The sequence below is a fragment of the Antechinus flavipes genome, chromosome 2 (assembly GCF_016432865.1).
Source record: "Antechinus flavipes isolate AdamAnt ecotype Samford, QLD, Australia chromosome 2, AdamAnt_v2, whole genome shotgun sequence".
In the NCBI taxonomy this organism is placed as follows: domain Eukaryota; kingdom Metazoa; phylum Chordata; class Mammalia; order Dasyuromorphia; family Dasyuridae; genus Antechinus; species Antechinus flavipes.
In genome coordinates this window covers 596,591,458-596,604,191 of record NC_067399.1, presented here as the reverse complement: position 1 = coordinate 596,604,191, position 12,734 = coordinate 596,591,458, and the positions used below count along the sequence as shown (strand labels likewise).

Here is a 12,734-nt window from a genome sequence, read left to right as displayed (position 1 = left end):
TTACACTGATTTTTTTTAATATAGAGGACTTGCATAGATTATGCTTCATTGACAGGCATTAATATTCAGTAGATAATTATAATTAATGTGGGCATAAGCAACATTATTGGACAACCATTACAGAGCAAAGAGATAAGTTTAAACAGTTTTTTTTTTCCCTCAAGAATATTTCTTCACACAATTATTTTAAACAAGTTTACTTAGCTTTTTCTTCCTTTCTCTTCATTTCTAAATTCTAAATTGTCTTTTTAATAGTCTCTGCATCCTTATAAGCATCAATTTTGATTTAAAAAAAACACGCAGAATCAATCATGTTTTTATCAATGAATATCATCCAGAAGTAGGAACTATCTTGGAGAGTGCCTTAAAGTCTTTTAAGGCCAGTGATTTCTTTAGATGGACCTTGTGATCAATTGGATTTATCATTTCAGGTGAATATTTTTATTCTAGTTGCATTTTAATCACTAGGAACCCAGGCCTTACTAATTATAATTAAGCTGTTTATATAAGAAACTAGTCTGTTAAAGGTTTTTACTATATTAAAGGCTTTTTTTGTGTTTTGATGCATGACTAAAAGGTATGTGTCCTAAAACACCCAATCACATTCTTCTTCCCAAAGTGTTATTCTTTTGGTCTTGTGATGAAATAAGCAAGCCTATTCTTATCCCATTGATTGTTAATGAACATTAAAGATAGCAGGGACTGTTGTCCCAATCTACAGAGTGCTTATTAACAAATTCTATTGCACTATATTCCGATTGCCACTGAGTTCATTTCAGATAATATTAAGAGTAAGTCTTCATCTCTACACTGAAAGTATTAAGTTCCTTGAGCAACATGTGTGGCAAGTGTTTCTAGTATTTCAAAAATGTAAACCAAGGCTTTACATTTTTTTAAAAAGTTATTTCTCACTGAATAGCAAACAGTAACCTCTTTATCATGTCTAATCACTCTAATCTACAGATATTTATATGTAAACACTTGGAATTTTCAGGGCTTATGTATTGATTCATTCAGCAACTATTGATTAAGTGCTAAGCACTGTATTAGGCACTGGGGAAAACACAAAGATGACACAATCCTGTTCCATTCCTTCATGTAGTTTAAAATCAATCAAAAGTGATATGAGATACAAATAAGCAATACTACACTATACAGTATTAATGCAGAGTTTGATTATGATCATCACATAAGAGGGGGACTGATGCCATAGTCATGGAATGGAAAGGTCACTTCCCATGGGGAAAGGTCCCCATGGGTTGGGGAAGAATTCTATAAGGTAAGGCTTTATGGAAGTCTATAATTCATAGACATAAGATACAGTGAAATTCACAATTTGCTTTTATGTTTTTCAAATCATTTGCTTTTCAATCTATATGAAATGTAGAAGCATAAATTATTTCATTTGAACCACTTCTAGGAAACTCAATTATTCTCAGAAAAAATTCTGATTTTTTAAAAAATAAATTAACAGTGTGCTTAGAGGTCAGTTTTGTAATCTAAAGGTTAGCTTGGCAAAAAGAAACTACTAATATATTTCAAACTACTAATGTATTTCTATGGCAGCAACTACTTAACAGTAAACAGAATTGGAAATTTTTTTAATCCCTTTTGAACTATTGTGGATATGAAAAAAAAAAAGTTGGTGACCACCATTTTTGGTAATTAGAATTATTTTACTGCAAAATGAAAATAGAGAAGTTCAGTACAAAAACATCTTTCAAGATTCGTCACTTCTAACATAGTCTAGCCTTGCACTGGAACACCATGCAATTCATTGTAGATCCACATTATTTTATGGCTTCACTTTTTATGGAGAAGCGGGTCATATCACTCTCTGCCCGCCCAGTACTGGCCGAAGACAAAGAAGTCACAAGTGTTTCTGTTGCTTTTTGGTCTTCTTCATTGAAGTCAATAAATGTTTGCCCTGCTGTTGGGGCTAAAAAAAAAAAAAATAATAATAATGAATGATACCTAATCCAAATGCTACAACCATTTAAAAGAAAAGGTGGTTACATTTTTAAATCTCTATGCATGTGACTGGTTAAAACATCACTTAATAGTCTTGGGACCACAATCCTGAAGATTTCAGACCCATTTAAAGCTATATTTTCTTCACTCACACATTAACTGTGCAGGGCAGCCACCCTATTCAATTTACAATACATCCTAATTCAGCAGTATAGATTATTTACTGCACAGCAGGACATTACTTGTGGATTATTTGCCAAGCCTGAGGAGGAGACACAGCCACAGGGGAAGAAGAAGCAAGCATGAAGAAAAGGTAATTTTGTACCTGAATGCAAAATGTTGTCAACTAAGAAAATAGTACTAAACATATTTGCAAACTTTTTGATCCTCAAAAAGTGAAATCTGGATGGGACAGTGAAGTCACTAACAATATTGTGAAATATGTGTTTTTGCCAGGATTTTCTGGATAATTTGGGGAAGTACAAAATCATTGATAGCTTTGCTTTTCCATTTCCAGTATTCCATGATTCTCTGTGGGTCTATTTCTCTGTCCTCTGTTGTCAGTATCACAGGAATACTAGCAAGGCTCTCGGGTTATTTGTTCCAAAGACACAATATCATTAGATTGTTATCAGTGAGAGATTGTGCTGCCATTCACATGGATGCCCCCCTTCCCCCAAAGCATTGGACCAACAGTGTTTGAAATGGTTCAATAAGAGCACATATTTGTAAAAATCATATTTCTAACCAAAAAAATTGAGAAAGGTAGATATGATTGTCCCTATTTTACTGATGAGTATACATTCAGAGATATTAAAAGGCCAAATTATTGTTAAGCACAATAGATGTATTATACTTTTATTGGATTTCTATTGATATGTCTGTGCATCTCATAGTCTCTGATTTTCCCAACCAGTGAAAGAGAAAATGTTGGTACCTACTTAGGGACACTGTCTCACATGGAAAGAAAAGGGGAGACTCTGTAGCAAGAAATATGAGTTCAAGTTCAAGTCCTGTCAGTTACTGGCTTTGTGACCTTTTGAACAAGTAACTACCTTGATGAGCCTTAGCTTTCTCATGGCAAAATATGAATTATCATCCTTGCACCTAAGCTGGTATGATGAGATGACAACATATCAGTTTGAATATAGGCTACTCTCTGAAATGAGATCTCTTTGAAAGGTAAATTTCTCTATATATGTATATGTATATGCTTTGTTACATATAAGTATAAATACATCCTCAAAATGCAAAATCTTGAGTTTTTTCCCTAAGATTAAATAAATTAGTTTTTCAATTTAAAAAAAATCACACAAAAATTTAAGAGACACTTTAGGAAATGAAATTTAGAGGAGAGGAGGGGGATGCATGTGTGTATGTTTTCCCAGACCCAGGAGAAATTTCATCCTCAATTGAGTAACTTGACTTCTCTCTCCCCATTGCTTCTTTGACTCCCTAAAACAATTCCTCTTAGATTTCAGACTGGAAGACTGTTCAGAATTTTTTTCTACTATAATTCTCATTTTATGGATTACTAAACTGAAAAGATGAAGTGATTTGCCCAAAAGACACATGGCTAGTTAATGGTAAAACTTCAGTAAATTTTAAAGCTTGGAAGTTGATGTGATTTTACCTCCTCCACCTCCTTCCTATGCTTACACTTCCACAGTGAGCTCTGGAAGCCTCTGCTGTTTCAGGCAAAGCAGTAGCCTTGGAACTGCAAAAACCATTGGGAGGTGACTTCCTGGCATTCTCTCCTAATATCAAGGCCTAGTACTTAGTACTCTCCAGTCTCAGAGAGAGCTATGGGTAGAAAAGGGAAAGAATGGATGTGATTTGCTGGGTTATCACTAAGTAGGCACAGAAGCTGTTGTTACTAAAAATGCCCAAGAACAAAGAGATCTACTTCCTTTACCTGAAAGCAGCAGCAGTCTCTTAGCCTAGGTCAAAAGAAATTAGACCAAATCACTAAACAAACCTCCTTTGGCCTCAGTTTCCTCATCTATAAAGTGAAGGGCCTGAACAGCATTGTATGATAGGAAGGATGTTGTTTAAAATTAGAAAACAGTGTTGAATCCCTATTTTTATCTCTTGGGGAAATCACCATCTTCTTGCTTAAGTATCTTCTCTAAATGATGGAGACTAAGTAGCCTTGATTTCCTTTCTGGTTCTCTCACTGACCCAGGTTACTTCACCATCTTCATCTGTTTCTTCAATCTTTCAGACTGAAAGAGTGGGACTAGATAGTCTCTAAGGCAGGACTCCTTAACTGTTTTTGTGTCTTTGAACCCTCTGACAGTCTGGGGAATCTTATAGACCTCTTCTGAGAATCAGGATTTTAAACACATAGAATACACAAAATTAGAAAGGAAACAATGGCATTGTAATGTAACTATCAACATATTTTTTAAAAAGTTCACAGACCCTGGGTTATCTCTAGGATCTCTTCTAGTTTTAAATCTTATGATTCACTGTGTTGCTGACAGAGCAATCATCATCATCACTTCTGATGTTGGAAGACTGGTGTGCTTTAAAGCTGTGTTTGTAATATAAAAGAATGAAACTGTAGGTTGCAAAGAGTTTTGTTTGTGGATAAATTGCTGTTTGTTTACAAGCCAGATTGGGGAGAGAGGAGAATGGGGCCTATATTTCAGATCATTGTGGTATATCAAGCTCTATTACTTATATGAATAAGCCAGTAGCTATTATCATCTATACTGTAACCAGTAACTTCTACATAGATATGCAAAAATTTTGACTTCCTAATGAAAGGCTTCCTTTCAGTAGAATCTTTAGCCTTTCACACTGAAATTCAACCAATACGCGTATTTATATAAGGAAACCAGCTTCCCCTCAGAATTGTCAGCAGCACACCTGCCTACAACTTTAGCACGATGCGGGCAAATCTTTCAATGTAATCTGGACTGTAACAAATGGTAGGAGTGAGGATACCAATCAATTAATTCTGTTGAAAAGCATCACGGAGTCCATTCAGCAGAAAGGAGTGTGAGAATTTGAAATATTCAGGTAAATAGATCATCCATTAGGACAACAATATATTCATTGTGGCAAATGCCATACTAGTGTTTGTCAGCATCTATTTATAGTCTTTGGATTCCCTGTCCCTCCTGCTGAGTGATTTCTGTTCCCCCTCCTCCCAGCTTTTTACAATTGATTCATTGCCCACTGAAAACAAAGCCAGAATGAAGCTCATACTTAGGGTTCCACTCTGGACCAGTTCTTCCTCAATGGTAAAAAGACGGTTGTATTTAGTCATCCTCTCGCCACGAGAAAGACCTCCCAATTTGAGAAAACGAACGCCCAATCCCACAGCCTGAGGGGGGAAAAGAGCAGGTGAATTTGACAATTTCTCTTTAAGAAAGAGGAAGTCATTTGGGGAGAGTTGTTTAATTTGGTGTCCAAATACCACAAAAGACTGCTCCCACAAGAGAAACAGGAAACCCACCCAGCCGGGGTAGCTGTTGACATGGTAATTTTCTTCTCTACATTAGAAAAGTCGCCTTATTTACAAATGGGCAGTTTGAGAAGGAAAATAATTGTAAATTGAATCACCGGTCATTAATCACTGCACTAGGAACGCGTTGCTATCGCTATAAACACAGCCCGAGCCTGCCTGGCTCACATTTTCGGGACTAATGTAGCAGATGGATATGCGAGCCATTTTCGCTGGGCCACGTTTTTTTTTTTTTTCTTTTAAGTTCAAAGATTAGCTCTTCTCAAAAGACAGCTTTCTGGGCAAAAGAAAGCCTGTTTCATAAAAGGTGACATGGCTTTCTCTACCCAAGACTGCATTTCTCTGAAATACGGACTCATGATAAAAGGAGTGTTTGGGCAATTCTGCAATTGAACAGCTTTCAACACTTACCAAATCCGCAAGGCTATCATCAGAAGATTCTCCCTCAGTACTTCCTAAGATGGCAATGCGTTTTTGACCTATAAGCATAGAAATTGTTTATCTTCTATTGTTAACTTTTATAGTTGTACAGAAATAGGACTCTCCTATGCATCATTATTCACTCTTCACAGAGGGACAGTATTGCTATGGGAAAATAAACGCAACTATTTGAATAGCTAAGTACCTCATCATAACAAACACTTACACTTTCATTACTCTCTGCTTTATCAATCTGATTCCTTTCGAATAGCTCAGTGATGACCAACCTTCACAACTATAACTGACAGCTTTATGTAGAGAGAGTCTCTGCCTCCCAGGTAGCCTTCACACTAAGCATTCCAGAAACTGGACCCTGAGGAATTTATCTTCATTCTTAACGTCTTCTTGTAACAATAGGATTTGCTAGAAAAGCCACTTGGTGTAATTATGGTTGCAAAACTCCTTATTCAATCATTTCAGCTGGAAGATAGATGAAAAGGTGTTCAGGAGGTACCTAAATGATCACTTGATGATGGGGATTGTGCTTCAGGTAAGGGTTAGGCTAAGTGACCTTTAGGCGGTTTTCTGTTTTTTGGAATCTATGTATACAATTATGCTGTAATGATGATAGTTTTGGGTGGAATATTATATGAATAATTCAAAGCACTTTACTACAGTTTATCACAATCTTTTCTGGCAAATTAAAAGTAATAACTATATAAAGTCAAGAATTTCAGGTTGGATTTTCTGAGATGATTATTCAGATTTAAAAATTTAAATCGGGGTTCTGCAGATCACCTTCCTCACTGCAGCTCTGTGATGTTAGTAATATATTATCCTCAGTTTCCAATCTCTGCGGGGTTATGTGACTTGCCTGCAGTAATAGAATCTGAAGTGGGATTTGGAAAGAATACAGGAAAAGTGAAAGTGTACAGGATTTGGTTTTAGAGGCCAGGGGTTTAAGACTCACCTCTTAGTCTTACAACTATATAACCTTGGGCAACCAACACTTTTCACATCTGTAAATTGAAGATTGGACTAGATGGCCTTTAGGGTCCCCCGAGTTGACCACCTATGTATGAGCCTATGATTCTGTGCAAATCCAACACTTTTTACACTATGACGATCTCTGCATCACATCCAAAGCTTTTGTGAATAATGACCTTAATTTTATTAGGTCAGTAGGTCACAGAACTATTAATACTAATAGTAGCAACAGCAGCAGCAGTAGTAGGGAGAGAGAGAGAAAGAAAAAAAGAGGGAGAAAGAGGAGGAAGGAGGAAAGGAAAAGAAGAGGAAGAAGAAGATGATAATTATGGATGCTAGACACTTTAAGGAAAGAAAGCCTTCATCAGACCTTTGCACTATTTGGATTATTATATTTTCTCCTTAAGGAAGGAATTTGTGAAATAGTGTTATCTTTACATACTTGATTGTTAGCTCAGTTTAATTTAAAAACTTTTGAATTACATCAAGAAATCAAGTGGCCATTATGGAACACCTACTATGTGGCAAGTATTGTGGTAAACACTGCCAAATACTCCCAAGTTAAGACCAACTCAAAGGCCTGAACTACCACAAGATTGTATATAAATAATGTAATGAGAGGCAGTGTGTAGAATTAAAAGTTTATCTTAAATAATAACAGTATTAATCTGACTCCACCTCCCATGTTGCTTGTTAATTAGAAAATACTTGTCTGGATTCCATTTCCCAGGAAATCCAGTATGCTACTCCAAACTGTTGATAACTCTCTGAGCTGAGTCATCCTGATAGGTTATGTCAGATGAACATAGCTCTTAAATGCTGGTAAACTGTGTTAAAACTTTGGCCCTAGAGATTCAAAGCCTCAAAAAAAAAAAAAAATCACAATTCGTGGTAAATGATAAAATACAATACTTACCATATAGCTCATGATTGGTGGAATTATTGGCCATTTTGATCATTCACAAAGATTACCATCATGAATCAAATCATAATTTGCCTCATCATCTCTCATCTGGACAACTGCCATCTAATGCCCTCTTCTAATCTCCTTCCCCTTCAATCTATTCTTCACACAGCTACCAAAATAATTTTTCTAAAAAGAACTGTGTCACTCCCTTGCCCAAGAATCTTCAGATCACAGAATAACAAAATTTGAGAATTGGAAGTTCTGCAACCATCCTGTCCAATTTATACCCAAAAAGGAACTGCACTGTGATACACCTAACAATGATTATATTGTCTATGCTTGAAGACCATCCTTACTTAACGGGGTGGGAGGGTGGAGAGGCACCCTCTCTCTGGCCAGCCTGTTCAACTTTTGGACACCTCTAATTGTTAGTGCCTTTTCTGACTATTCATCTACTCATTGTACCTGATTTTACTATCCTATGCCAAAAAAAAAAAAAAAATGTTTAATCCCTCTTGTGCTCAAAGACCACTCACTCTCTTTCCTATTCCAGTTTGCTCTTCTCTGGGATTATAGCTCCCTGTTCTCTCTCTAGTCCTCATGTTGACAATTAAAATAATTTAATCTACCTTTCCAGGTTTATTTCACATAATGAGATCGCCACCAAAGTGACCCCTTCACTGAGCCTGTTCCCACATTCCCTTTTGCTTCTTAGAATCCTGAATTTCTTGTAAGGCTCATCTAGAAATCAGCAATTAAAAAAAAACAAAAACAAAAAAACAAAAAAAAAAACCTTTTCCTCAATTCTCTTGATGCTTGGATTATCTATATCCTCAAATTGTATTTACTTATATGTTTAAATTAAGGAATAGTTATTTCTCCAACCACCCTTTTATACAATTGTTTATTTAGCATTTATTTTGTGCAAATCAATGTACTAAGCACTAAAGATACAAATAGAAAAGAAAGACTCATTCTGCTTTTAAGGTACTGATATCCTAAAGGGGAAGACAACACATTCAGAGTTGTAGATATGGTTCTTCAACATCAGCAGAATGGGAGCTCTTTTGGCACAGGATAGGAACAACTTACTTTACATTTGTCTTTGTATCTTCTGTGCTTTGCACAGGTGCTAATTAAATGCTTATTAAATTGAACTGACCAAAACAGTCTCTAAAGAACAGATTAACTTGGACATGATTTTCCTGAGTTGGACAGCATTTTCCTTTCTCTGAAAGTTTACCCAGAGTTTCTATAATGTTTGAGGTGATCAATATTTGGGGCTGTTTGCATAATTACATTAGGTTGATGCTAGCTCTTTCAAATCCGTGTTCTTACTCACTCTCAATAAGATTGGTAACTTCTATCAAGTTGGATATTGTAGTTTGATTTGTATGTTTTATGATCAGCCCACTGGATTTAGGGATGCTGACATTTTGTTCTTCTAGAAGCTTGGGGATACTTTTGGATGCAGTCCCTGCGATGATATTACACCTGGAACCAAGAGCATTACAGATGCTGTCCCACTGCTCAATGTCCTGTTCAAATGGTTAAAGAAAAAATAATTATTGACACTTACTACATGGAATCTATAAGAGAAAATATGAATAATCTGGCAAAAAATCTGGCAAAAATGACAATAGTCACTTAATAAACATCCCATTTCCCTTTGCCCAAATTAAGGCAAAGGCTGCTAAAACAATTAATATAGCCCTCACATAAGGGCCTGAAAACATTTGAATTAGCCTCAGAAGTGATCAGGCTATAAATGAAAAACTATTATAATAACAATGTTTAACTCCCCTTTTTCCACATGAATGGGTTGGGCAATCTTTCTTAACTCCAATTGCTTCCATCAAAATAGGTTATCTCCACTGCATTGGTAAGTTAAGGGTTGACCAGTAATATTTTGCAGACTCAGTTAAAATAAAATCTACTTAACAAAAGAGGGTAAAAGCTACAAATTTCATTTTTATAGTTTTAATAATTGAATAAGGTTATTAAAATTAATTCATATAATTATAAATTGTTATTTACACATTTATAGTTTTTATAATTTTGTAAAATAAATTTATAAATTATAAGTATAATTTAATAGTTTTTATAATTTAATAAGAGATCTTTATTTGTAAATGAGATAATGTACATCATTATCTCTGCCACTTATATGCACTGGGTTTGTTAAAACCTTATGAAAATAAAATAAAAAATTGAGCCTCATATTGCAGAATGTAAACCAAAGACCAGCTCTTCCTCAAAGAATTTAACTGTGATATTAAACATTGAAGCACTGGGAAGAAGAAAAGATGTCATCTTTCTCACCAGTTAATTTTTAAATCATTTTAAATTTTGTCTCATAATTCTCAAATTCATAAAGATACATGTTGGTGATTTTTATTTGGAGTAGGATGTGGAAAGTGGATTTTTCTTAAAAGTTTGGATCTTCAAAGTACAAATGACCCTTTTCAAGAGGATCAATTTGGATCAAGAATATATTTTTTTATTTCAAATTATTTGAAATGCAACTTTTTTTTTTCAGATACATAATATTCTCAAAGTCTCGGTGCATTTTAAAGTCTAGTTAAAGTTGGTGTAATGTGAAAAGAGTAGTGGATTTGGCTAATTTCAAATCCTAGCTCCATGACTTAGGGCAGAAAAATTTCTGAGCCTTTTTCCTTATCTGTAAAATGTGTCCAACATAATCTCTAATATCCAACAATTCTGTATCTTCTGATCTTTTATGTAAAAACCCTTTCCATCTCTTAATTTTTCTTTCTTCCTTTGGGGAGCAGATTATTGCCATATGATTGCTTTATCTGCAGTAGTCAAAATCAGGATTTCTGCTTATGTAATATTGTTACATATTCCAAATAAGTAGTCACTGCTAAAAGGACACTTGGCTTTAAGTAATGTTAAAAGGGTCTAGTCAAAGGACCTCCATTTTCAGAGCTTCTATAGCTCATTCTGCTTACTGCAGTACAGTGGAAGAAACTAGGAAATATGTTTACAAAAAGATATCATCAAATGTAATGGTGCTTGATTTGGAGCATGCCTAGTTTCTATCTGCACTCAGGAAAAAACATACTTGATTCATTGTTGAGCCTAACCTAAGATATATTCAAAAGATTACTAACCAGGCAAAGTGAATTTCATGCTTTTGTTCTTCCCTGCTTGGCTGTATTCATATGAAGAAGCAAGAACTGCCATAAGCTTTTGCTAAAGGATAGATGCCTTACATGTTTGTCTCCTTACAGGGGCTTATTACTTTGGCTCATGAGCACATGATCCTGTTGTAGCTTCTTTCTCTGTTGTGGTCTTTGCTTCCAACTCTTAGGCAAAGAAGTATTGAAGATGTCTATAAACTCATAAGCTTCAAAAGCCAAAAGTCTAAAGACTGGAGTTCATGCCAGGATTTACTAGAAGGCAGACATTGAAGCCTGAAAATCCAAGTGTCATGAATATGGCCCAGTATAAATCAAAGGTGGTCAAATAGGAGCAGCAGCAATTCATTAACTGACTATGCTAACAACTATTCAGTGGGATGAACTGAAACTGCCTTGTATTTGAACCTTCTCTTTCCAGGGACTGAATGGTAAATAGGAGAATGTACATGTATTTGATGAAGAAAGCTTTGAAAATTCTCATCTTACTGTATTGTTGCAAAAACTATCCCTTTCTAAAAGCTTAATGATTTAAAACTAAGTGTTCTGATCACTGGGGAATGATATTAGTGTGAATGTATACCAGAATGAGGATTTGAGCTGACAGCACTAGAATAGTCATGCAACCCCTCAAGGTATCCCTAGAATCTTGAGGTAGAGAGGTAGCCATTTTTGTTCAAAGCCACCTCCCTGCTGGGGATGCATGTTGGATGGGAAAATAAGTCCAGAGTTTTACTCCAGTAAGTAGATAGCACTCCAGGGAAGTGTGTTGTCATTATCTGTCTGCTGAATCTTCCTGTTTAAAATAGTACAAAGTTAAATGTCAGCAATACATGTCCAAATGAACACAAACTAGGAACTAGTGGTATCCAAATTAATTAGTTCTTATTAAAATAATATATTTATTTGACCTTTTTATTTGCTCTTTTATTTTACCTTTTTATACATTTTCTCAATGTTTATAACTCCCATTGAGGGTAGAGGGTAGAAGTGTTATTTCACAAATGAGGAAATCAAGATTCAGAGATAGAGTGGGAATACAGGTAATTGTATTCCAGCTCCAATATTTTTCTAATATATTACTGTCCCAATATTATACTCAGAGATCTTGAGTTAAAATCATAGCACTGCCACCTATTTGACATTTCTGAGGTCCAATTCCTCATCTGTAAAATCAGAGATTCAGCCAAGATAGCCCCAACTTTAAATTTATCATCTTATCATCCTAATTTATAATCAAGAGTAAAGAGTGCCATCTAACTTACCTCTTTCCTCACAGGATCAATTAATGCAGTAATTGAAGGAAATTTATTGATCAGGTCCACATATATATCTACCATCTCAGATGGATTTTTGAATACTCCTGTGGTCACTTCATACTTTCCTTTAGTCTGAGAAAAGTAAAAAGTTAAAATGGTGATATTATTCAGTCATTTCAATCATGGCAGATTCTTTGTGACCTCATTTGGGATCTTCTTGGCAAAAGTACTAGAATGGCTTGCCATTTCCTTCTTCAGCTCATTTTTACATGTGAAAAAACTGAGAAAAACAGGGTTAAGTGACTTGCCCAAGCTAGTCACACCATTAGCAAGTGTCTAAGGTTAGAGTTGAACTCAGGGCTTCCTGAGTACAAGCCCAGTATTCTATCCTTTGCAACACCTAGCTGGCCCAAAAATGAAGATGGTGAATTTTTTTTTCAATTCAAAACTGTAGTTCAAGAATGATACATATGTGAACTATTATAATACTGTATGGTTTACAAAATACTTTCTTTACAAGAATCGTTTGTAAGTATTCTTCTATTCATTTTACA

General features: G+C 35.3%; 1 protein-coding gene across 1 annotated transcript in view; it reads right to left on the bottom strand.

Annotated features, from left to right (window-relative positions):
* Positions 1–825: 825 nt before the first annotated feature.
* The window catches only part of ENO4 (enolase 4), a 42,982-nt gene continuing 31,073 nt past the window's right edge, over positions 826–12,734 (bottom strand). Inside the window, exons 10-14 of the mRNA XM_051981508.1 lie at positions 12,187–12,312; positions 9,103–9,298; positions 5,858–5,925; positions 5,188–5,305; positions 826–1,939 (exon numbers count right to left, since the gene is read on the bottom strand). Coding sequence (XP_051837468.1) covers positions 1,791–1,939; positions 5,188–5,305; positions 5,858–5,925; positions 9,103–9,298; positions 12,187–12,312 — 657 coding nt within the window. The 3' untranslated portion in view covers positions 826–1,790. The remainder of the gene's footprint in view (positions 1,940–5,187; positions 5,306–5,857; positions 5,926–9,102; positions 9,299–12,186; positions 12,313–12,734) is intronic.